Genomic DNA, 27,029 nt, shown 5'->3' with positions numbered 1-27,029 from the left:
AATTCACCCGGGAAATAATGCATGAATAGAGAGCCTGATTTGCTTGTTTATTTACAGTCCATGCAGTCGAATTCCGTTCAACGAGATCCAGCTGCCCTCTCGGGCAACCGGTTAGGCGGTTCAGGGACAGGGTAGAGCCTGGCCAGCGGAAGCCACACCCACCCGCTGCTCTCCCGGGCAAGGGCGGTCGCCACCACCAGTCCCGAGCGCTGGGCAGCGACCGGAAGTGCGGTCCGCCGGGGGCGGGGAACGGTGACCCAACACGGAGCCCGGGGCGGCGGCCAATCGGAAGCTAGCATTCCAGCGTAAGCGGCGGAAGAGAAGAGGTCTAGTTCCGGACGCGGCTGCCGCCGCCGGCGCTGTAGCCGCCATCTGTCATCTCAGCTCCGGCACCAGCACTCCGTCGTCCCTACCCCGCTGCCTGTCTCCTCGGCGGAGGCTGCTTCCCGGTCCTGCCACCTCTCTGCTCTGTTCTCGAAGCTGACTTCTTCCCCCACATGGATCTGGTCGGAGTGGCATCCCCTGAGCCCGGGCCGGCAGCGGCCTGGGCACCCAGCAAGGTGAGTGGCGGTCGGGACTGACGTACCTGCCACAGTCGCCTGGGCTGGTCCTCTCGGAGGGCCCGGAGAGGGTCGCAGGCGCCGAAGCGGCTCCGCAGGCGATTCGGGAAGTTCTGGGCGGGACCCTGACCACCTCGGAACGGGGGACGGGCGGCGAGGCTGCGGGGCTCGGGGTGGGAGAGGCAGGGAAGGGGCACAGGCAACCAAAGTCCACCCTGGGCGGTTTGGAGTCACTGTCTAGTTCTACACCTTGATTTCTGAACCTCTGTAACAAATGTTTGGGCAGGACTCGCTTAAAGGTGCTGACGTTTGACGGAAAACAAGCACGAACTTGTTTTTCACCGGCCACATGAATCAGGCCAGTTATACACAGAAAGCCCTACAGAAAGGAGGTTTAGGAAGCTGTTTCCTTAACTTGGCAAGCGTGGTTATCCTACTTGGGCAGTTTCTTGTTTTTGAAGTAGTAAAAGATAAATCCAGGCGCACCCTCCCTCGGCTCCAGGCTAATTCTCAAGTGTTTACATACTGTTGAGACGGTTATGAAATTCTCATTTACCTGGGTTTTAACGTTTAAGCTTTTCCCTGTAATGACCAACTAAAATGTTTATTTCACATTTGGTTTCTGGTTTCAGGCTGCTTCTTTTCATGATACTTTCATTAGAAGGTTGAAAAGATTCTTTTGCTACTTTATGGAGGGTTTACTTGAAAGCAAAAGTGGGTCAATTGGGATTTTGTGTTCCTCAAATTAAGGTTGTGAAGGTTTAACTTCATAATGGTTCTTTTTTGATTTAATGGACATATAACAACATATTTAAGGTGTACAGCATAATGATTCGATATGTGTATATATTGCAAAATGCTCACCACAATAAGTCTAGTTAACATACAGGATTACAATTTTTTTTTTTCTTGTGATGAGAACTTTTAAGGTTTACTGTCTTAGCAACTTTCAAATATATAGTACAGGATTATTAACTATAGTCACCATGCTGTGCATGACATCTCATGCCTTATTTATTTTGCAGCTGGAAGTTTCTACCTTTTGACCACCTTTACCCATTTCATGCACTTCTTTACATGCTAACACAGAACATTTGTTCCATATGAAGGGTCACTCATGACTCTTACTAGATCTTCAGACTAGGTCTTAACAGAAAGTGGGGGAAATAAGTAGCTTTTAGGTAAAGCTTTTAGGTAAATTTTTATAAAAGTTCTCATATAACCATAGAGAGAATCAGATATTCCATTGGCAAATGTGGTTACATCTATGTGTTACTTTGCATATTTTTTTCTATCAAGGCATTGTTTACAAGGTCAAGATCAGTAGACATAAAAGGATGAAATCAGTAGAGAGATACTAGTAAATATATACTTTACGTGTTAAATTCCTCCAGGTAAGCATCTATAAAGCTAGTAAAAATGTCAGATGAAACAAGCGTTGCTTAGAATACCTAACCTCAGAACAAACTTGCAAAACGAATTCAGTAATAAAATATTTGATATCAGTCATATTTTCATTTAGGTGTACATCATCAGAACTATAAAATTTCATTTTCACTGTTCAACAAAAAATCATTTTGGGGTTTATTGGTGTTCTCTTGAGAAGACAGCATTTTCATAGGCAAAACAAATAGAAAGATGCTACAAGTATTAATCATTTCCTTCTCTAACCTCTTGAAAGACTGAAGTGATTATAGAAGCCTTTTTGGAGGAGGTAGAGGTTTGAGGAAGGTCTTGGAAAATGGAAAGAATATTAAAGGCTGGCAGTTCTCAAAACTTTTCCATCAGGACTTCTTTACACTCTTAAAAAACATTGAGGACGCCAAGAATTTTTGTTTATATTGGTTATATCTATTATATTTGTCATATCAGAAATTAAAACTGAGATATTGAAAAAAATGTTTAAGTGATTATGTTAATATAAATAACATTTTTATATTTAAAAAAACTATTTTACAAAACAAAAAATTAATGAAGAGTAGTATTGTTTTGTATTTTTGCAAATCTCTTTAATGTCTGACTTAATAGAAAACAGCTGGATTCTCATAGCTCCTTTTTTCTTCAATCTGTTGTGATATGTGTTAGTTGAAGTATATGATGAAAGTCTATCCTAACAAATATGTAGATTATAGCAGGCATAATTGAAGATGGGTAATAAGAGCACGGTAGACGCACTAAGAACAAACTGAGTTAATCTCTAAAAATGCACATTTAAAAAAATATTGAAGTGTAGTTGATTTACAATTGTTGTGTTTAATTTCAGCTGTACAGCAAAGTGACTTAGTTACACATATACATACTTTTTAAAAAAAAATTATTTATTTTATTATTTTTGGCTGTGTTGGGTCCTCGTTGCTGCGCGCGGGCTTTCTCTAGTTGTGGCGAGCAGGGGCTACTCTTCGTTGCGGTGTGTGGGCTTCTCGTTGCGGTGGCTTCTCTTGTTGCAGAGCACGGGCTCTAGGCATGTGGGCTTCAGTAGTTGTGGTGCATGGGCTCAGTAGTTGTGGCTCATGGACTCTAGAGCTCAGGCTCAGTAGTTGTGGTGCACGGGCTTAGTTGCTCCGCGGCATGTGGGATCTTCCTGGACCAGGGCTTGAACCCGTGTTCCCTGCATTGGCAGGTGGATTCTTAACCACTGCGCCACCAGGCAAGCCCAACATACATTCTTTTTTATATTCTTTTCCTTTATGGTTTATCACAGGATATTGAATATAATTCCCTGTGCTATACAGTAGGACCTTATTGTTTATCCATCCTATATATAATAGTTTAAAATGCACATTTATATCCTCAGTCTACTTACTACCTTTGAAAATTTTAGAAAACATAAGAATACACATGCACACATTCTAGTAGCCACCAGAGTGCTGCCATCATATCTGATACAGACTCTGGAAAACCTCACTCCACACTCTTGAGAGAATGAGAATGGGAAAGACAAAAACTACCTTAGAACTATTATGAGAATAATTTTGACCTCTTAGACACCCTGAAAGGGACTTGGGGTCCCCAGTTGCAAAATCCCAAACTGCTGTTATGAACAAAGAATTTTAGGGAGTATTCCAAGCAGGGAGAATTGACAAACTGTAGGCAAAAGTGAGGAATTGTGTAGCTCTGTTGGAAAGAGCTGTAACAAATGGATTAGTGGTACTCCTCAAAACTGTCAAGGTCGCTGGCTTCCCTGGTGGCGCAGTGGTTGGGAGTCCGCCTGCCGATGCAGGGGACACGGGTTCGTGCCCTGGTCCGTCCGAAAAAAAAAAAAAAAAAACAAACCCAAAAAAAAAAAGAAAACTGTCAAGGTCGCCAAAAACAAAGTCTGAGAAACTCAGAGCCAAGAGGAGCCTAAGGAGACATGATAGCTAAATGTTATGTGGTATCCTGGAAGGTATCCTGGAATAGAAGAGGGACGTTAGGGGAAAACTAAGGAAATCTGAATGAAGTATGCACTTTAGTTAATAATAATGATTTGGTTCATTAATTGTGACAAATGTACAGTATTAATACGGGGAAGCTGTGTATGGGGTATCTGGGGACTCTCGATACAATCTTTGTGATTTTTCTGTAAATCTAAAATTGAAAGTTTAAAAAAAAAAGATTAGTGTTGTTGTACAGACCCAGATCACGTTTTGCAGAGATCCTTGTTTTGAGAAGTAAAATTACCCACTTAAATATTTTGCCTAGATTATGTCTTCTACCTGCATGCATGAGCAGAAAAGGGAGCTTTCTGTGGGGTTATGGTTCTGTTGACTTGCTTCAAGTTGAGGACTGAATTTTTTTTATTATGTGCCTCCTTCATGTTTGCTTTTTTTTTTTTTTTTTTTCAGTTTACTTGATCGTTTCCCCATAGTTGTGTGCGGTAAAACCTTAAAAAAAAAAGTGGGATGGGCAGCTGGGGATGCATCTTTAGGAGTAGAAGGAAGGGGGAATGATTTCCCACTAATCTGCAGCCAGCCAGATGTGGGAGAATGGTGGTTGTGATGACCCCAAGTTGCTGAGTTTAGTGGTGGCAGTTTCCCAGAGGAGAGGAAAACAAGGTTGGTGAGGGGTCTTCAGCAAACCGGAATCAGAGAGCTAGTGATGGGCTTGATAGATGTCATTTAAAGCGGAATAACTAACTGGAAAGGATTGTGTGGAGTTTCCCATCAGATCTTGATGCAGTGGGAAGTTTATGCTGGTGAAGGGAGTAGTGGGAAAGGACATTGGATCGCTGGGATAGAGCAAGATGATGAAGGGCCTTTTACTCTTATCTTCTTAGATTTATTATTATTTGAACATTTCACGGAGTTTCTCTGTTCACAAGGAGTGTTTGACTTACTGAAGAGTTGCAAGATGATGACACAGGATTCCCCTCCGTACACCCACTGGTGCCCATTTGTGGGAGGAGCCCCCAGTGCCTTTTCTAAGCCCCCCTCAGGGTGGTGAACCGCTTGTGCCTGTGGAGGACTGTCCCTGCCCAGCAGCTCTCCCTCCAGCCCAGAACATTTTATGGAGGGATTTTGGCTACTGGTTTGAAGAGTTTGGATTTGATTTCAAAGTATAGAAGTTGGCACACTTTCGGAAGTCTTTATTTATTTATCCCACCCAAGGAAATTGTCTCAGTGTGAGGTTGCCCAGCTGAGCCGGTCAGCAGAGGTGCAGGGAAGTACAGCTCTAGAGTCTGAGGCTCCGAGGAGCAAGGTCAGTAGGAGTGGGCAGTTAGGGTGTCTTGGTACCCTCTTGGTCTCTGCATGTTTCCCTTTCTGATTCAGTCTATCTTGGGGGTAGGTAAATCTCTGCCACAAAATAACACAGTTACTGCCTCTCATTTTTGCCTCTCCGAGAGATTTTCCGCTGGTGTTTTAACACCTTAGAATTGATTGACTGCTGGCAAGAGAGTAGAAGCATCAGAAGTGGGTGGGCAGGGACTTCCCTGGTGGTCTAGTGGTTAAGACTCTGAGCTTCCACTGCAGGGGGCACGGGTTCCATCCCAGGTTGAGGAACTAAGATCCCGTATGCCAGGTGGCACGGCCAAAAACAAAACAAAAGAAATGGGTGGGCAAAGCGGCTGACTGCAAGGTGGAGAGAAGGACTTTAAAATAGGAGGGGTGTAGAAAGGCACCAGACCTCTACCGCCTAGGCACAGCCTGGCAGTTCCATGAGATATCTCCAGGTTTCCTTTTGGCACATCTTGTTCAGTAAATACTTGAATGCCTCGTTATGTCTGAAGCTCTACACTGGACTCTGAGAATGAGAAGACCTTGCCCTTCAAGGGGCTCTTGCTGTGTTGTGGCTGATGCATTTAACTATCTAATACTGATACGGGAAGATAAAAGAAAGGATCTAATTTTGTCTGATAAAACTGAGATAACCCTATGGAAGAGCTGACACTTAATTGGGTGAAATAGAGAAGGAAGAAAAACCTTTGAGAGAGAAGGGGATGTGTGAGGGGTGAAAGGCGTGGAAGGGTGAAAGTATGCCATATTTAGCATTTAATTAGTGTTGCCAGAGTCTAGGATAGGTGAGAGTCAAGACTGGGAGGATAAATTAGGTCAAGCTGTGAAGGGCATTCCTTACTGAGAAATTTGGATTTTAGACTGCAGGCAGTACAGCAGTTTGCTTCTCCCATCCCAGGACAAGGTGCTTAGGGAAGCAGTATAGCAAAACACTCTTAAGCCTTACTGCCTTGGTTCAAATCTCAGCACTTCCATCAACAGTGTTATCTTGGGTTAAAAAACTTTTCTGTGTCTCAGTTTCTGAATCTATAAAATGGGGATGATATTGCAACTACTCCAGTGTGTCACTTAATCTATGTAAGTTAGGTGTATTTAGCCAATATAGAGAGTATCCCCGTGGTGCCTGTTATGCTGCTGTTAGTCATTGCAAAGTGTGATTGACAGTTCTGAACTAGAGAATACAGTTATTTGCCTTTTGGAACCTGGACTTTGATCAGACCAAGCATTTCTAGGTAAGAGGCAGCATTTTATCTTCTACCTAGAAGATGCAGAAGCAAGTCAGGAGAGTCATGTGGCCAAAAGATTAGCTGTATTCTCCAGATTACAGAGAGCTTCAAGATTACAGACCTCAAAATCCTCACCAGGAGAGTGCTCAGTTGCTGACAAGATCTGAGTCAGTGGAAGTCATACCACACCATGAGGAAACCTTCCTGTTGTTTCCAGGCCTGGCCTTATACAAGGCGAGAACAGTTCTGCAATAGGCTAGTATAGGTGGGGGCTGGGGACATCTCACCAGTCTTAGGGTGAGACTAGATAAAACTTGATTCTGATTCACTTAGGCATAAATATAATGATCATTTATCACCCTTATGTGCTTCACCCTAACAGTTTGAACCAAATAAATCCCTAAACCTCAACGTTATGGAACTTGAGCAAGGGTAAGTTGCCCAGTTATCCCTGGGAGTCACTCCAGCAGACCCTTAGACCAACTAGAGGGCCTGTACTGGCTAAACTTGATTAAACAAATTTGTGGCCAAAACACTTACCATCATATGCTATATTCTAAATTAGACTCTCAGTAATAGTTAAGCAATGAGTTTGGATTTTATCCTAAAGGCAGTGGGAAACATTAAAACAATAAAGAGCTTTAAGTAAGGAACTGAACCAATCAGATCTGCGTTTTAGAAAAACCATTACGCTGTGGTGTGGAGAATGGAAGCAAGCAGAAAGATGAGTTAGGAGGCTCTTACAGTAGCCCAGTGATGGGAGGATGATACTGGAAAGGGGATAGAGAGCTGGGCAGGTTCAAGAGATACTTAGACATCTTATTCAGTATTAATGGTCTTAATCACTAGACTATCAAATGGAATCATTTGCTGCTGCTAAGTAAAGCCTGCCCCCCTCAAAAATTAGGAATTGTGAAGTAAACCTACGGTTTGTACGTATTTCAAGAGGGCTGAGATAGTGATGCCATTGAGGAGGGCTGAGTGGCTGGCTGCTCTAGAAGAGTCTCACAGAGTATTACTTTGTTCTAGTAGTATTGTTTCAAGAATCTATTTCTCAGCTTCCAAAGTTCAGAAATATAGGATTCATTGTTTGTTATTGCTGTTTTTATTTTCGCATATTCCAAGGTGTCTTGAAAGGGTCGGCCACACACTTTTTACATGTAGAAGACTTACTGCTTAAATTAGAAGGAAGTGTAACTTCTAAGTGGGCTTTGAATTGTGGTAGTTGGTATATAGCCTGTTCCTGTAAGAGGATCTACCCAGAAGCCAAACTATAAGCAGAAGGTTGCTCGGTGAGCATGGAATCAGAACAAGGGGCATTACATGAACTCATTGGCTAGTCGGTGATGCTAGAGTAGCCTGTGCTTCCCCTCAACTGTAAGGACATACCCACCAAGCAGGCTGGAGAGTGCTTTTGGCTGTCGTAGTTTAGGTTTTTCTTTGATTAGATTTGAGCTGGGATATATTTTTCCTTTTAAGATGATTTCTGCAAAAAAGGTAAGCATTCCTTTTGAGTTGATTTAGATAGTCTAATTCTCAAAAGATAACCTTATTTCCAAGTTTGGAAAGTACTTTAAGTTCATTATTGTGAATAGAATTGCCTTTTTTTTTTTATAGTGTCCATGGGCTACCCCTCAAAATACAATATCTTGTTCTTTGTCTGATGTAATGAGTGAACAGTTGGCTAAAGAATTGCAGCTGGAAGAAGAAGCTGCCGCTTTTCCTGAAGTTGTGTGAGTAAAATTCATAGAGACTCTATTTTATCTAGCAGCTTGTTATAACAGTCTTAGGATTTGATTAGTGATTGTCATGACAAATGATTCAGAAATGCATTTAGAAAAGCAGTGCAATAGAAAGAGCACTGTATTGGGAGTTCACTGATACATGGGTTTTGGTCCTAATTTTGTTACTAGTTTTCAGTATTATCTTGGGCAAACCACTCTGTTTCTCTGGGTTTTAGTCATTGCAACAGTTGAACTCTGTTATCAAATAGATTAAAAAATAATGAAGTAGGGTACAGTTTTGATCAAATGTTTGTTGTTTATCTTTTCATATATATGTTATCTCTCCTTTGATCAGAACACAGAACGAATGAATTTTGGGTCTGTTTGGTTTTTATTATAGGCCCTTTAGCTTTCTCTTGAAGCTCTCCTAATCCTAGTTGGTGCTTTCACAGGTGCCTGCTATTGGTCAGAGGGCAGCTGGGCAGGAGAGGGTGAAGGGTTTGGTAAAGTTCTTTTCCATTGTTTCTTCAATACAGTTAACACTGAAAAGGCACATCTCACCCATAACTGGTAGCGTCTCTTTACACAAGCACATTATATTAGTCTGTACTGCCTTATTTTGAATAGCGTTGCTGAAGGACCATTTATTACTGGAGAAAACATTGACACTTCCAGCGACCTAATGCTGGCTCAGATGCTACAGATGGAATTTGACAGAGAATATGATGCACAGCTGAGGCGTGAAGAAAAAAAATTCAATGGAGATAGCAAAGGTACTATGACCTTACTGTGTCAACTCCATCGGGTGGTAAAAAATGCTTGTAATGTGCCCCTAAATAAATCTTCAACCATTTTTGCCTTTTAAGTTTCCATTTCCTTTGAAAATTATCGAAAAGTACATCCTTATGAAGACAGTGATAGCTCTGAAGATGAGGTTGACTGGCAGGATACTCGTGATGATCCCTACAGACCAGGTATCAGTGCTTTTATTTTCTGGGGGCATAGGATGGGGATGTAGGAAGACTAAGTATTTTATATTTCTCTTTGAATCTCATTTGGTAATTTACTATTAGATTCAAATATCTTTTTCAGATAATAGTGAATGCAGCAATTTAGTCTTTGCTATTTTTACATACTTGGCTTGTCTTAATCGCCTTTAGCAAAACCAGTTCCTACTCCCAAAAAGGGTTTTATTGGAAAAGGAAAAGACATTACCACCAAACATGATGAAGTAGTATGTGGGAGAAAGAATACAGCCAGAATGGAAAATGTAAGTTACAGAAGTATTACTCTGAATCAAAAGTTTTATTAGAATAAGTTAAAAACATAGCATTCTAAATACAATATCTTTAAATTTCTAAAAATATCCTTCCTTCTTTCTAAAGATATTTTAGATGACAGTATAGCAACACCGTGGAAACTGAGCCACTAATGAGAATATAATGTACCTCAGAATAAAATCCTACATCAATATTAAGAAAACTAGTTTGATTTACATTGATTCTAAAATTAAGAAATGGTTCTTCTGAAAGTAACATTTATTTTTCAGCATCTTATTTTCCATAAAATACCTGAGAAATAGATAACAATGGTGATTGGGGGATAAGAATGGGAGATAAATATACTTTCTACTGTATACCCTGTTATAATTTTTGAATTTTTTATCTTGTGCCTGAACTACCCCTGCAAAATCAGAAACACAATGTAATTTTTAAAAAAATAGGAGAGGGCTTCCCTGGTGGCACACTGGTTGAGAGTCCGCCTGCCGACGCAGGGGACACGGGTTCGTGCCCGGGTCCGGGAAGATCCCACATGCCGCGGAGCGGCTGGGCCCGTGAGCCATGGCCGCTGAGCCTGAGCGTCCGGAGCCTGTGCTCCACAACGGGAGAGGCCACGACAGTGAGAGACCCGCATACCGCAAAAAAAAAAAGGAGAAAAGAAAAATGGCATTTTTCCTCCTTTGTAATTATCGTGGTTAATATAAAACATTTAGGCTTTAGAATACAAATACTTGTTAAGTAAACATATTCTAGAAATAATCCAGATCTGACTCTAGAACAACCCTGTCCAGTAGAACCTTCTGTGATAATAGAAATGTTCTGTGTCAGTGCTGTCTAATATGGCAGCCATATTCAACAATTGAGCACTTGAAATTTGGGTGGTACAACTGAGGAACTGAGAGTTTAATTTTATTTTAATCAATTTAAATTTAAATATCCACATGTAGCTAGTGGCTTCCGTATTGGACATAATTGTCACGGTGTGGGCATAGCTTGTGATTTTAACCCACTCTTCAAAAATAATTGACTATGAAAATTTTTTTTTTTTTGGTAAGATTTGGTATGATTTCAAAATATAATGTATCCTTTGTCTGATGTAAAAGCATAAGGTATTTTAGCATATGTTCAAAGCATATGCTAAAATACCTTAGTTTTTAGATGTGTTTGGATGTTTTCTATGCATATAATAAACCTTCCCGGGGCTTTCCTGGTAGCGCAGTGGTTGAGAGTCCTCCTGCCAACGCAGGGGACACAGGTTCATGCCCCGGTCTGGGAAGATCCCACATGCCGCGGAGCCACTGGGCCCGTGAGCCACGGCCGCTGAGCCTGTGCTCCGCAACGGGAGAGGCCACAACAGTGAGAGGCCCGCGTACTGCAAAAAAAAAAAAACATAAAAAATAAAAATAAACCTTCCCTTCCTTTGGGATACAGTTTCTTAAAAAGCCTTGTTTCCCTTTCTGTTGGGCTTACCAGAGAGTTATTTTGCTTTTTCCTCTGTAATACCTGTGGGTTCTGCTTTCATAGCATTATCATCTATTGAGTAGAAAACCCAATCCTTGTAAAACTGATTTTCTCATTGTTTTTTGTTTTCACTTCCCCATTTTAAAGTACTCAGATGCTAATTTTTCTTCTTCTTTTTGGCAGTTTGCACCTGGGTTTCAGGTAGGAGATGGAATTGGAATGGATTTAAAACTATCAAACCATGTTTTCAATGCTTTAAAACAACATGCCTACTCAGAAGAACGTCGAAGTGCCCGCCTCCATGAGAAAAAGGAGCATTCTACTGCAGTAAGTATTCTTAACGTTTTTGTTTCTGTTTTTTTAGTGGAAAGATTCATATTAGAAAACTTCATGTTCAGAGAAAAAACAAGATAAAACTTCATGTTTGATGTTTTTTTCATGAGATTGACTTTTCAAATCAAAGATGTAAATAAAACCCAAGTAGCTTTGCCATTTGACTTTTCAGATTTCATGTAGTGGTTATTAATCACTTATTCAAAACTAACATTTCAGTGGTCATAATTAATTTGGACTGTGTAGTTTACATTGCGTATGAAAAGTTGTTTCCTGTCATGACATATTTATAATAACTTAATAGTCTACAATGTTTTACCTTAACAAAGATAGTATATAATATCTTGAGAATAATTTTTAAACCTTTAGAAAAACAAATTAATGGTAAGTACATTAGGAGAGCTATTTAAACTTTGGAGATAAAATTTTGACTAAACTAAAGTCTGATTTTTAATGGTTCTTTTAGATATTCACTTTCAAAGACATTAGAGTTACAGAAATGAATTGTATCTCGACAGCACTCTTTTAAGAGCCTGTTGTATATACACCTAGGTAAATTAATAATAAAGGTTAAAAAAAAGTATATATTTTGAATGTTAGATACTAGAAATGGCTCAGAAAATGTTTTGTGATTACCAGTTATTTTCACTTACAGTGCTTTATCTTTTGTAGGAAAAAGCAGTTGATCCGAAGACACGTTTACTTCTGTATAAAATGGTCAACTGTGGAATGTTGGAGACAATCACTGGCTGTATTAGTACAGGAAAGGAATCTGTTGTCTTTCATGCATACGGAGGGAGGTAAATGAGCAAAATACAATACCATCATATCAACAAAAGCTTAGCCCCTTCTCTCTGATATTAATGGATTTATACAAAATCAAAGTTCATTCTGCATGGCAAACAGTAATTTTTAAAGTGTTATTGTAGGAAGTCTCAGCAATATAGGGATGTGTAAAGAAAAACACAACCAGGGGAGTTCCCTGGTGGTCTAGTGGTTAGGATTCAGCTCTTTCACTGCTGTGGCTCAGGTTCAATCCCTGGTCAGGGAACTGAGATCCTGCAGGCTGTGCGGTGCAGCCAAAAAAAACAAAACAAAACCACAATCATCCCAATTCTGCCATCCAGAGATAACCATTAATAATTTTGTTGTAGACTCCTCCAGTCTTTTTTCTATGAATATATTATTTTTCACATTATTGTAATTATACCATAACATACAGGCAGCTGTAAGTGGCATAGCAAAATCTGAACCTGAGTTTGACTCAAAACCCACGTCTTTCCACTGTGGGACCCTTTGGTACCAGGTTGGGAGGGCCATACTTAGATCAGCTACCAATTCCTACCCTTTTAATAATGCTTTCATTATTTAAAGAAATGTCTTTAAAGATCGTATGCCATTTTAGAGCTTACCCATTTTACTTTTGTTATGAGGGCTTAGTTGAGTAAAGGATGGTATGAGGAAGAGAAAAAATTTTAAACGTGGATGCTGTTGAGAGAACGTGCTTAAGCCAGGAATATGAAGTCATCTGGTTACTTAGCTTTGAAGTCTTACTAGTTCAGCAAGGCTTACTAGCTCAGCTATTCCTTTACCTGAACATTATTTATAAACAAAAATGTTAAAATAGATTACAGATTATTCTAGTTTTTTTTAGGTTTAGAAGGTATTTATTGTATACTTAAGGGGATTCAAACAATTATTGGTCAAGTCCTTGTCTTTGTTTTTCTTAATTATTTAACTAGTCTCCCTTTCTAAATGAGACATACATATAATCATGTATTGAATTATACTAAGTTCTGAAATGAAAGGGATAAAATGGCTCAACATTTTTCAAGCAACGTGATATGGAGCAATTTACTAAATGTCATTTAAAAAGTGACCCTTACCTCATAGGATTTTGTTGGGGGTAAATGAAATCATGTTTTATAATAACTGGTATATATTAATTTTAGTCAACATTTATTTTTTTCTGGCTTTAAGCTCTGTTGCCCTCTTTCCAAATTTCAATTGAGCGTTCCCTGAGACCAGGCAAACATAACTTAATTGCACAAATTATTTTAAAATGAAAGATTACTCATGGTAGAAATTAAACTGTACAGAAAGGATTAAAATGAAGGTAGCCTTCATCTTACCAGCTGTCGCCCCACAGGTTTTTCCTCTAAGGGCAACCACTATTAATAGTTTTTAGTCTAGCCTTCCAGAAATTTTTATGCATGTATTTCTTATTTTGTTTGTACAAAAGAGATTATATTCTGCATTCAGCATCTTCATTTTTCAGTTAATATATCTTATATCCTTTTATATTGCTGGTTTATATCATACCAGTTTTATAGTAGAACATTCTACTTTGTGAATATATAGGAATATCTTTGTACATATACTTTGGTGTGCTTTTGCAAATAAATCCTTAAGCTAAATTCCTAACATTTGAAATTTCTGGGGCAGAGACTACATGCATTTTTTTCCCCTTTCTGTTAAATAGTAGAAGGTCTTATTGAATGGAGAGTACCAGATTTTGCTCACTGTTTGGGCCTCTGAGCTGGCTATTGTAGCAAGCAATGTTTCTTGATTTCTTTTATTTATTAAAAATTAAAGAAAAATTTTTTTCTTGTATGTCACACCAAAGACCAGAAATCTCAAATTTGTGTTTACATTTTAATGGTAGGGCAGTTGCAATTTTCTCTACGAGCTAGTCACATCCTCAGGTTGCGTACATTCTGAATGTCAGTAGGTATTACCAAATTGCCCTATGAGAAAGTTAACCAGTTCATGCTACCACCAGCAGTATGAGCCTGTTTCCCTCACCCTCATCAGTGCCTAGTCTTATCAAACAATACTTTTTTTGTCAGTGTGAAAGATGAAAAGTACCTTTTTAATATTTTGGTGTGCATTTATTTAATTATGGTTAAGTTTTTTTTTTTTTTTGAGTGTATTGGCCTCTTAAGTTTCTTTTTCTTGTCAATTGCCTTGTTTAGCCTTTTCCATTTTCTGTTTTACTTAATGATGCTTTGATATAATGAATGAGCTCCCTTTCCTTCTGGTGGAATTGGTATTGTAATCTATACTTTGGCATTTGTAAATTAGCAAAGCTAGAGAGCATTCGGTTTTCAGCAACTGAGAGTAAATATTTTTTAAAGTGTATGTTTTCTCTGCTACATAACAAATTACCACAGGTTTAGCAACTTAAAACAACACCTATTTATTATCTCATGGTTCCTGTTGATCAGAAGTTCGGGCAGGCACGGCTTAGCTGGGTTCTCTGCTCAGGCTTTCCCAGGGCTGCAATCTGCGTGTCAGCTGAGCTGCATTCCTTTCTGGACATGGGTTCCTATTCCCTTGCCACAGTTCAGTTCCCTGTAGCTGTAGGACAGAGGTCTCTACTTTTTAGTTGGCTGTCAGCCAGGGGCTGCTCTCAGCTCCTAGAGGCCCCTGCAGGTCCTGGTCATGTAGCCCTTTCATACAGCAGGTTACTTCTTCAAAACCAGCGGGAGACTCTCTCCCTTCAGTCTACTGAGACTGAGTCTTAGACAATGGAATGTAATCCTGGGCACGACTATACCATCACCTTTGCCATATAATGTAAGCTATTCAAGGGAGTGGCTATCCCTCCCACACTCAAAGGGAGGGGCTTATACAGGGTTGTACACCAGGGGCTGGGATCTTGGGGGGCATTTTAAGTTCTGCCTGCCATAAAGCTCTTCTGGGTTCTGTCAGTCTCAGGTTGGCCAAGTAATCAAGTTATTTGGATAGTAACATGTTCTAGATTTTTCAGGGAATAAGTGTATAACATGTTTTCTATTGTCAAAGAGCTTATGGTATAGCCAAGAGGAGAACGTTACAGTAAGAACCGTTATGGTCCATTAAAGATAATACATAATAGAGTACGCAGTTAGACAAGTGAGACCTCGGGATAGGAATAGAGAACAGAAGATCATTGCCGGTCACATTCAAGGAAGAGGTCATGATGAAGTTGGATCTCAACCTGGATTTTAAAAATAGGTTAAAAAAAAAAAAAAAAAAAGACAACCCTCCCCACCCCCCAGTACTGAGTGCAAAAAGCTAGTTGCAGAATATATACAGTATAGCATCTATTTAAATTTTTAGTTATACAGAATGTAACATACATGGTTTTTTTAAAATGTATGTTTGTGGATACTTACGTATGTGTGTGTATCTTTTTAAAAAGACTAGAAGGGTACTATTCATGATTGTGATTGTCTCTAAAGAGTTGGAATGGGGACTGAAACTACCAGGGGTGGTAAATAATCAAAAGTAACTTCAGCTTTATCTGTAAAGTTTAATTCTTAAAAAAAAAAAAAAAGTGGGGTGGGGGAGGGGTGCTGAAAATGGGAGGATTGAAATTTAGGCGATGAGATTTGTCAGTGAGGAAATTAGAAGGTATATATGTAGAGGTAATAAGATGTAAAATTGTGTAAGCAAACCAGAAATTGGTAAGGAGGACCTTAAAAGCTAGGCAGAGGGATGTGTAATTTAGTGAGAAACACAGAAGTTTTTTTAGTAAGAGAATGACGAGATTAATCTTACAAATTAGATTTTATCCTAGAGACCTTCCAAGTTAGGGATCTCCTAAGTGGTGTTTTTGTGTGTGTGTGTGTGTGGTGCGCGGGCCTCTCACTGTTGTGGCCTCTCCCGTTGCGGAGCACAGGCTCCGGACGCACAGGCTCAGCGGCCCTGGCTCACGGGCCCAGCCGCTCCGCGGCATGTGGGATTTTCCCGCACCAGGGCACGAACCCGTGTCCCCTGCATCGGCAGGCGGACTCTCAACCACTGCGCCACCAGGGAAGCCCCAGTGGTGTTTTTGATAGGGCCTCATCTACCTACGGTTAAATTATTTCAGTGACAGGAAACTTACCATCTCAAAATCCAAAGACGTTTATTATAACATCTTTAAATTATTGGGAATTTCTTCCTTGTAAAGGATCTCTAGGCTGTCTCCCTGAAAATTGGTCCATTCATTCACCAAGTATTTGTGCAACTTCCGTGTTCCAGGCTCTTCTAGGTGCTGGGGCTACAGCAATGTATGGTACAAGGAAGGTCGCTGCTCTCATAGAATGTGCTTCCTCCCCACCCCTCCCTTCAGTCCCCTTCCAGGACTATCAGATATGTGCTACGCAAATAGATAAAATAGGGTGATGTCATAGTGACTGGTTGACTGCTTTTTATGTGTAGGACAGGGGAACCTCTGATGAAGGTTTCGAAGGTGAGGTGTGTTTCGAAGGTGAGAGTGGACAGTCTGTGTTGTTGGATTGGATGTGGGGTGTGAGAGGATAGATTCTTGGCTAGAGCAGCTGGGTGGTGCCATTTACTGAGGTGAGAGACTGGGGATAGGTAGGTTTAGGGTACAGTTATCAGGAATTCTGTTTTGGGCATGATATGTTTGAGTTGCCTTCTCGACATCCAACTGAAGTCAAGTAGGGATGAGATAAATGGGCCTGAACTTCTGGAGAAAGTCAAGACTAAGGATAGAAATGTAGAAGTTATCTGTATCTAGATGATATCTAAAGCCATGGAGCTGTCACACTTCTTAGGTAGAGAAGGCAGTTAGGAAGAGAGGGCATTACTTAGAACCAGTTAGAGTTTGTACTGTAGCCTTCTGAGGCTACCTGGCGGAGGAGGAGTCTGCTGGGAAAATATGGTCCCAGAAGGAGGGGATTGGGAGTTTGAGTCAGATTCTGTGCTCTAGATATAGTTCCTTTCTTTTCCAGACTAACATCCCTTCAGAGGTTCAAAGGTAAATCTTGTCTCTCCTTCCACCTCCCCCCTTTGGTTCGCACTGCCACCACGGTGGTTCAGACCCTCTCAGTGGCTCGCTGTTGTGGGACTGTTGAATTAGCATCCTAAGCATCGTCTAGACTCTTTGGCTCGTTCCATTGAGTTTTGCCTCTGAACCATCCCAGGCAGACCATAGCCTATTTTAAAGTGTATAGGTCTTCATTGTTCCTCAAGTTTAATTCCATAGTCATTAAATGAGGATTATATTATGGGTTGTTGAAAACTGTTGAGAATTTATTTGAAAGTGTGTTTTATTAAAAAAGCTAAAACCTAGGGTTTTCTTAAGACCTCAAACTTGAAGGCTTAAAAAACAACCAACCCAAGACTTGACATTCTCAGAGACGGCAGATCCACTTTCATGTCATAAAATCTTTATTTTGAAATTGTTTTGTTATCTGGCAACTTGAACTGACTTAATGTTTGTTTCTTCCACTTAGCATGGAGGATGAAAAGGAAGATAGTAAAGTTATACCTACAGAATGTGCCATCAAGGTATTTAAAACAACCCTTAATGAGTTTAAGAATCGTGACAAATATATTAAAGATGATTTCAGGTTTAAAGATCGCTTCAGTAAACTAAATCCACGTAAGATCATCCGCATGTGGGCAGAAAAAGAAATGCACAATCTCACAAGGTAAAGAAAATCATCGTGCTAGAAATCATCTTGGGTGATCACCTGTTTGTATTAGGCCTACCAGCCAGGCAAAAAACCCACACTTTCTTTTAAATTCATTTATAGAAAGTATGAAAGGCCTTGAAATTCTAGTGCTTAAGGAGAGTTTCTGTAAGAAAACATTTCCATGTATATAACCTGAATTCATACTTGTAGGATGAAAAATCCATTTTGTTTTTCTTTCCTCAGTAAAGTTTGAGGGAAATTAAGTCATTTTCAACTGCAGATATTTTGTCATATATCTAAACGCTATCCTTTCCAGTTTCCCGTTAGGCATATTATAAATAATGATTTCCTTTTTTGTTTCAGAAAATGTATATTCCATCTAATGTTTGTTCATTTGGCGAGGGCAGGGTTTTACCAGTCAAATTGCATTTTGCTTTAATTTATTAGACTTGTTTCTCAATTCTCTACGCAGAATTTATCAAGGAATTTGCTTTGTCAACCAAGAAATTAATAATCTTTCTTACATACAAACCTGCCCACATCTGAACCGTGAAAGCTTTTAATTTTAGTTTGCTTTTCCTAAAGATGTTTGCTTTCAAAAGTAATTATCTATATTTATTAGCTGCAAAAGTCTTCTACTTAGTAGGACTTCTAATTAGAATAATTTCCTAAGAGGTCTTGCTGTCCTCCGATCTCTTTTCTGGATTACTAAGATCTCATCACTGCCTTTCTTAAAATTTTTCAGCGGCTCCCATAGTCTTTGGTGTAAAGTTCAAAGTCATCTTGCGATGTGGAGCCTGCCTGTCTCTGTAGCCTAAACCCACATTGCCCTTCCTCCTACTCATGATCCAGCTGCGTTGATTTATACACACTCCCCGCATGGACTGTGCTCCTGGACTCCTCTGTGCATCTCCACAGCATCTCCCTACAGTTGGAACCTGGCTAATTCCTATTTGCCTGCTTCTTCCTTGATGCCTCCTACCCCCACCTCTGCCAGTGCATGTACCACATTGCGCTGTAATCATCTCCTCACTTGTCTGTTGTTTTCACCAGGCTGCAGGCTCCGTGAGGGCAGAGGCTGTTCTTACTGCCTTTGCCTTCCAACATTCCCCAGATTACAACATAATGCCCCCCTCATTGCAGGACCTCGTTAGATATTTGTTGAGTAAATGAAATTTCCTCTCCTTCTGATCTTTACATTCTTAATCATTTCTTTCTGTATAGAATGCAGAGAGCTGGAATTCCTTGTCCAACAGTTGTGCTACTAAAGAAACATATTTTGGTTATGTCTTTTATTGGCTATGATCAAGTTCCAGCCCCTAAATTGAAAGAAGTAAAGCTCAGCAGTGAAGAAATGAAAGAAGCCTACTATCAAACTCTTCATGTAAGTTGTGCCTTTCAGACCATTCACACACCAACTTTAAACAATATTTCCTCTAAACTAGAAAAGAAATTCCTAAAATAGTACTATTTTAAGGTGATATAACGAGGACAAACTGAAGTTTGTGAAAGAATGTTAATATTGAAGAATTGTCTTTATATTAATATGCGTATGTCTTGAGTTGTTTTAGGAAAATCTTAGTGGAGAAAGTGAGGGCTCAGTATTGTTAGCATTAATGACATAGAAGCCAGAAGCTATTATTGACAAAACTTCATTAACTAAAACTTGATGTTACTATATTTAGCAAATATCCTGCCTCATTAGTTTGTGTGCCTTTTTGAAACAGTGAAGGGAAATACCTTTCTTGTTGGGGAATTAGAGGGAAGCAGATTTGGTCAGTGAAAGTAAGTGATGATGAAAAGAAGGTAGTAAGGGGTGGTTTCTCCATCTGTGCAGGCATTAGAGTTGGGAGGCACTTGTCAGGAGTCTTGAGGAAGCTGTTTATGCTTTGGGACAGCAACCAAATTCAGTCTGGGGTCCTTCAAGCTTAAGAAATGCTCCTCATATTGTTGTTGTTCCTCTGTATTGTCTTTTTTTTTTTTGTCTTAATTGAATAGTGGAGAAACATATTGTTTTTGTTTATTTATTTATCTATGGCTGCGTTGGGTCTTCGTTGCTGAGCACAGGCTTTCTCTAGTTGCAGTGAGTGGGGGCCACTCTTCATTGCGGTGCATGGGCTTCTCATTGCGGTGGCTTTTCTTGTTGCAGAGCACAGGCTCTAGGCACGTGGGCTTCAGTAGTTGTGGCTCGTGGGCTCTAGAGCGCAGGCTCAGTAGTTGTGGCACATGGGCTTAGTTGCTCCGCGGCATGTGGGATCTTCCGGGACCAGGGCTCGAACACATGTCCTCTGCATTGGCAGGCAGATTCTTAACCGCTGCGCCACCAGGAAAGTCCAAAACATGTTTTTAAAACAGTCTCTGCGTGGAACTCTTATATCATGCGGCAGTTGATGTGAATATGAACGTATTATCCAAATAATTTTTTAAGATATAGTTAGATAATCCAACTTTCTCTGCCTTCAGTTGGAAAACATTCAAAGAAAATTAAGCCTACTTTTCTGGCTTCTTTTGGCTGTGGGGTGGCTGGGGCAGAGATGAGGTAGTGATGTGCCCTTCCTATTTGATTCTGTTAAAGCTGGGAAGTAAAGCATTAATGCTGATTTCTACTATGAGGCTAGGGGTCACCATCAGTCATGAATATATAATGCCGCTTAATTAAGAAGAATACTTCTTTCCCACTCTGTCTGGCAGGAAGTACTTTTTACCTTAGAGTTGTATACACTCCATAGAGCTCTCAGTGGGATGTTTGCCCTTTTATGAAGGATAAGCCTAGGTCCCCTGGTTAGTGACCATAGCTGTCTTACGTATGTGGGATTCCAGGACTACCCTTTGGTCTCCTGATCTCATTGCTGTCACATGGATAGGGAAGTAGAGTGTCACGTGCTCTTCCCTTCCATTGTCTCACTGTGCTCACACCCTCCTTCAGGGTAGAAAAAAAAACAAACAAACCAGTCCTAGACTGTACAAAGAAGAAGTAAGTTCTTTACCCTGGTTTTGCTCTTTATGGAAAATATTGGGTGACATAGACATTTTAGTTGTGTAGGTAAATTAGAGTTGTTCCTTCATTTTCTAAATGTCTGCCTTGCCTCCTTACAGTTGATGCAGCAGTTATATAATGAGTGTAAGCTCGTACATGCCGACCTCAGTGAGTACAACATGCTGTGGCATGCTGGGAAGGTGAGGAGCATTTTTTAACGTTCAGGTTAAGTGACTTGATGTAAATTACTGAAGGTACAGAAATCACTGTGCTCTATATTTAAATAGGTCTGGTTGATCGACGTCAGTCAGTCTGTAGAACCAACCCATCCTCATGGCCTGGAGTTCTTGTTCCGTGACTGTAGGAATGTCTCACAGGTAGGCATGTAAACTAACTGTCTTTTTTATGGGCTATAACATATTCAAACATTTTTCTCAGTCCTAAGGCAAGTAAGATGACTGTATTCTTAGAAATTAAAGGAAGGGTTTAGTTAACGGGTTGCTTTCAAGGTAAAGAGACAAAGATTGATTTGTCAGATTTCATTTTTTGCAAGAATTTGATTGCATGCCCCACATTTGGGCCACTGAATTAAATTTCCAAGAGTAAGTTTTTATTTTGGTTCTAAATATTTAAGCAGTCAAGTAGACATTTAATATATGCACAATGCTTTAAGGGAAGCTGGCCTGAAGCAAGCCTGCATGCTTACTGCCATTGTTATTATACTAAAAGAATAGTTTTCCTAGTGGTATAGTCTGACCACATTCTCTGAGGCAGAGTGAACAGATTAGGGAAGGTAAAACTCAGTAATCACAGAGTTGGGAAGCATTTGTTTGCTATTTCTAAAGGAAATGAATTGTTAGCAACAGATTCAGATAGAGATGATCTTCCTAAATATGACAGAACAACTTTATTTTGGAAATACTTTCTGAGCCTACTGGAAATTTTTAATTCATGGGATTTAGTGATTATTTTGTGTCTACTCATTCAAAGCAATGCCAAGCAATTTTACATATACCACTCATACATAGCTATGGAAGGTGCAATATGACAAACTTACTAAATCTAGACGACAGCCCAGATGTGTGAGAGGACAGTAAGCAAGTAGGACCTGAGTGTAGTTATACTTGAATTGGAAACATCTGTAGCTTAAAAATTATGGAAGGAAATCACTGGTGTTTTACAAGTACACTATTCCCTGTTTTTTTTGTTGTTGTTGTTTCTAGGAGAACCTTGCTAATAAGTCTACTGACTTTCTTATATTTCTTTACTAGTTTTTCCAGAAAGGAGGCGTAAAGGAAGCCCTTAGTGAACGAGAACTCTTCAATGCCGTTTCAGGCTTAAACATCTCAGCGGATAATGAAGCTGATTTCTTAGCTGAGGTAAGTGTTATAAGGCTGTTTTTCACCTTGCTGTTAGTGGGGACCTGGATAGAGTAGATAATGAAAACCAGAGCTAAGTTTATCCTCTCATCCCCTCAAAAACAAAATTAATTAGAGATTTTTCCTTTCTTGAGACACTGTTTTTGACCCTTCTTTTCCAGGCTTAAACCCTAGGATAAACATAACAGCAAAACACTTCAAGAAGTTCATAGTTTGGTTGAGATGGCAAATAACACATTTCCAGTATATGCCTTTTTCCCTGACCGGTGAACACTCTGGGTGACACAAAAAGCAGTAACACTTGGTCCCTGCCTGCCTTTAACTGAATACAGAGATTCAGCAGTGGCCATCCTTGGAAATACCTTACAATATGGACCTACAGAACAATACAAAAAAAAAATACCTCCGGGGAAGTTCTCTTACAATTGAACAAAAACTGAAAAGTGAAACAGCAGCTAATTATTCCCAGCAACCTGCCAAAGCAGAGAATGATTATAGAGTCTGTTCCAGAAATCCCCATATTGACTTGAATTTGGCCAAGCTGTGCTGGAGTCTAAGGCCAGAAGCGAAGTAACAGGAAGATGGTAAATCCAGCCTTTAGTTCAGTACAGTTGCTCTGTACAGTTACTGGGTGTTACTGCTGTTGAATCAACTTTGGAATTTCCTTTTTCTTGTTCCCTGAAAGCTGTATAGGTTATATAGTAAAACATATCTGATGCCAATTGCTAGCTTGATAAAGACTAAACATCAACCCTGGTAATATAATCAAGTAAAAACATACATGTATGTGACCCACTGTAATATGTCACACGCTGTAATTCTAATTCAAGGCCAATGTCGTTAGGAATGACCTAGTTTTAAGAGAGTAAAAATACTGGTTCAATCTCAAGCATAATTGCTGTGAAGTAGGATTTTGACAAATGGATTTAATATATTAATTTTATAGATAGAAGCTTTGGAGAAAATGAATGAAGATCACGTTCAGAAGAATGGAAGGAAAGCTGCTTCATTTTTGAAAGATGATGGAGGTCCGCCAGTGTTATACGATGAATAGCACTAATATCCACTGCTTTCAGTGTTAACACAGTGGTGATTGTCAGCTGCCATTAGCAAATGAAGTTATGGGTGACTTGAAATACCAAAACATGAGGAATGTACAATGGTGCTTCTGTGCTTTTTTTCCCTTGTAACCCATATGCCAGGTATGTGGAATTTTTAGCTTGGCATTGAGAGACTGAAATGTCAACTACCTCTCATGATATGAATAGGATAATATAATTCTTAACAGCTACAGGTTATCTAGCTGAAATCAACCTGATTTTAAGGATTTGTGGCATAAAATGTTTTGATGAGAATTTTTAACATTTCCAAATATGGGAGGAAGGGACAGATGTGTTTACAAGGGAGGCTTTTATTACAACTTACTTGCTTTTTTCACCTCCCTGTTTTGTGTTGCGTCTTTCCTCATATATTTTATTTACCTAAAATTAGCCCTTCTCAATTCTTTTTCCAGACTGTGACCATGATTCTAAAGGAAAATTTCTTCTCTTTAGTAGCTGATATAAATGGAAATTTGGTTTCAGAATGGCTGACAGAAATAGACATAAGCAAAGTACTTTTTTTTGGTATATCTTGAATTATGAACTGAATTTTTCTTTTCCACGCTCATATGCAAGGAAGGGCATCATCGGTTTCTGAAAGAGATAAATATATAAGCACTTTTCAACTATCCAAATTTTTTAAATTTAACTTTCAGCTTTTCTACATTTAGGTGAAATGGTTAGGATGTAACTCACGGTGCAGCTGCTCTGCATTTATAATGAAAATGTAAATTATCTAGAAGGACAGAATGGAATCTTTAACCATGTTTGACATATTTTAATGAAGTCAGTGAAACAAAGTTCAGTTTACGTTTCACTCAAACTATATACTTACTAATTGATTTTGAGAGAAATATAGCAAGCTAATTAGAAACATTGTATCATCAAATGATGAAAAGTATGTATAAAACAAGTTGAGTACCAAATTAACCAACTAATTTGAACTATCTGGCCTCACTTTTAATAATGTTTAGTACTGGCTGGACTCCACTTCTTAATGCAGCCAAAGTACATTGGCTTTGTTAGGATTGAAGCTCATTCATTGCAACAGAATCATTCCTCCTATTGTTGGAATCAGATTGGAATCACTAAAGACCTAACCTTTCTGTCTGGTAATAGAAAGTAAAAATCTGAACTTTGCACTTGAAAGCTTCTACATTAAAATTATTTTAAAATGCCAAATATATTCTTTCTAGAAAAATATTTTTGTTTCTGTTGTATAACTTTTAGTTGCATTTCAGAGAAGTGTGATTTGGGGTACTCATTACGTTTCTGAAATGTTTACCACTATGAAATAAATATTTAGATGACTGGTGATTATTGGCTTTACAGAAGTTTCAAAGAACTAATTTTAAAAACAGTTAACCATTAAATTTTGTTTTGTTTTGTTTTCTGACATACTCTGACAGTAGCAGCAAACTGTTGCTGTGTGGTGTTCTTGGAGTGTGCCGTGAACATGCTTCTTAAGAAATTAAAAACGAAGAGATCATTTTAGAATTGGTTCTCTGTGTGGATTCTTCCTGTTCCTTGGAAGTATTAACTTATGTCCTGGCACCAGGTTACCCCTTCTGTTTAAGTTAAACAGTGCTATTTTCAGCAGTTTTTTTTCCTCTCAACTTCCCATCTTTAGATTTCACTTTTAAATGACCTACTTCACATTACAAACAGGTTTTTCCTCTCATATAGGTCAGTGAGTAAATTGTTCACACAGTGGAAAAAGAAAGTGGAAAATATTGATTTGCTAAATAGTCAAATACAGATGGGGGAAAAAAATGGAAATAAGCATATTTTGTTTCACTTTAATGGAAGTGGATATATGAATATCTATAAGATAAATTATCAAAATAAAGATTATATGTAGAGAATTTTTATTTCAACAAGATAATTTTTTGCCAGTTTCTTTAAAAAAATCATTTCTGCTTACAAAAGTAAGACGTGCATTCTCGTTTATTTGATTTTTATTTTATTTATTTATTTTTGGCTGTGTTGGGTCTTTGTTACTGCACGTGGGCTTTTCTGTAGTTGCAGTGAGCGGGGGTTACTCTTCATGGCAGTGCACGGGCTTCTCATTGCAGTGGCTTCTCTGGTTGCGGAGCACGGGCTCTAGGCGTGCGGGCTTCAGTAGTTGTGGCTCGCGGTCTCTAGACTGCAGGCTCAGTAGTTGTGGCACACAGGCTTAGTTGCTCCGAGATGTGGGATCTTCCCGGACCAGGGGTCGAACCTGTGTCCGCTGCATTGGCAGGCAGATTCTTATCCACTGTGCCACCAGGAAAGCCCGTGCATGCTCATTTAAATTTAAATATTATAGAAATTCAGAAACGCTAAAGTAAAGGTCGCTTGCATTCCAAAAATCATTGCATATAGTGGGGCATACACCCCTGCCAATTTTTTTCCCTCAGCAAATGTTATATTCTCTTTAAGAAAAAAAAAATCTTTGAACAGAAAGTGAGATGAACCAAAGTAGCTGATGGTGAAGTGATGATCATGGTAAACCCCTAAGGAAGATGAGGGAGATGGAGGCTCCGAGATATGGTAGAGGCAGTACATTTTCTGTTGTTGCTCATTCAGGCCCTGGGCATCAGAAGAAATTGTTGTCTGCACCTTTTGAAAAACTTCTGAGCAGTTTCCAACACTTTAGAAATTGCTAGGGAAAAGCTAATCTGATTGTATTTTCAAACCTCAGTACTTCTATTTTTGAAGATATATATTTTAAGCATGATTATAAGTTCTCAAAGTTTGTTTATTTTTAAATTTATTTATTTATTTTTGGCTGCGTTGGGTCTTCATTGCTGCACATGGGCTTTCTCTAGTTGTGGCGAGCAGGGGCTACAATTCGTTGCTGTGTACAGGCTTCTCATTGCTGTGGCTTCTCTTGTTGTGGGGCATGGGCTCTAGGTGCATGGGCTTCAATAGTTGTGTCACGCGGTCTCAGTAGTTGTGGCTCACAGGCTCAGTAGTTGTGGCACACGGGCTTAGTTGCTCTGCAGCATGTGGGATCTTCCCGGACCAGGGCTCAAACCCGCATCCCCTGCATTGGCAGGCGGATTCTTAACCACTGCGCCACCAGGGAAGTCCCTAAGTTCTCAGAGTTTATAGTTGGAGGCATATCAGTTTATTCATTTCAAAGCCTTTTGTTTTTATTCTTCGATTTCATATTTGTTTCCCAATTCATTAATATAAAACAGTTACATTTGGGAGCAGCCTTACTTTTGCTGTCCTGGGCTTTCCAGCTTTTCCCCAAACATAGCTAGCTTTTTGAGGAGTTAAGACCAAATATAGTAGAAAGATAAGAACAAAGCAGATGGAGGGGGAAGGTGGGGTATTCATTTCAGAATAAATGAGTGAGCTACAACTTATAGCTCTAAACTGTTTTTCTCTCTCTAATGCCTTCTGGCAGGGAAAGAACACATAATCAAATAGAATGCTTGATGCAAAACCATAAGAACGGTATCTGGGTAAAGTGCCAAATGATGAGCCAAAATTTATGAAAAGTGTGGGAACTATCAAAAAGGGTTTGAAAAGTTAAATCTTAAGAAGAAACACGAGTCCATTGCTTGAAGTTTTAATATATTATTATTAAGTAACAAAAACAGTACTACTCATTTCCTATTTCATCTTTTTGAAGTTGAGTTATATTCGGAAAAGGATAAAACAAATATTGGACAGAGTAATTGAAGCCTTTTACCCCAAATGTTTTCTCCCCTATATCCATATGAAGCCTTAACCCCTATCATGACAACTGTATTTAGAAATGGAGCCTTTAAGAAGGTATTAAAGGAAAAAAAAAAAAGAAGGTATAAATGTTAAGTGAAGTCATAGGGGCCCTAATCCAACAGGACTGGTGTCCTTATAAGAAGAGGAAGC

General features: G+C 39.4%; 1 protein-coding gene and 1 non-coding gene across 2 annotated transcripts; both read left to right on the top strand.

The window, feature by feature from the left end:
• The first annotated feature begins 320 nt into the window (after positions 1-320).
• RIOK3 (RIO kinase 3) lies at positions 321-24,662 on the top strand. The gene is made up of 13 exons (XM_024757894.1): positions 321-560; positions 8,116-8,231; positions 8,850-8,995; positions 9,089-9,196; positions 9,383-9,492; positions 11,147-11,290; positions 11,969-12,096; positions 17,527-17,724; positions 18,934-19,093; positions 20,806-20,886; positions 20,974-21,063; positions 21,958-22,065; positions 23,012-24,662. Exons 1-13 carry the CDS (start codon positions 498-500, stop codon positions 23,117-23,119), a joined length of 1,560 nt encoding a protein of 519 aa, XP_024613662.1. The 5' UTR covers positions 321-497; the 3' UTR covers positions 23,120-24,662.
• On the top strand, positions 12,276-12,347 carry TRNAE-UUC (transfer RNA glutamic acid (anticodon UUC)). The gene has a single exon. It is a non-coding gene; the product is annotated as a tRNA-Glu (tRNA).
• Positions 24,663-27,029: the final 2,367 nt, after the last annotated feature.

This window comes from Neophocaena asiaeorientalis, unplaced genomic scaffold (genome assembly GCF_003031525.2).
Source record: "Neophocaena asiaeorientalis asiaeorientalis breed wild unplaced genomic scaffold, Neophocaena_asiaeorientalis_V1.1 scaffold142, whole genome shotgun sequence".
NCBI lineage: Eukaryota > Metazoa > Chordata > Mammalia > Artiodactyla > Phocoenidae > Neophocaena > Neophocaena asiaeorientalis.
Note: the sequence above shows the minus strand (reverse complement) of the source record. Positions and strands in the feature narration are given on the sequence as shown.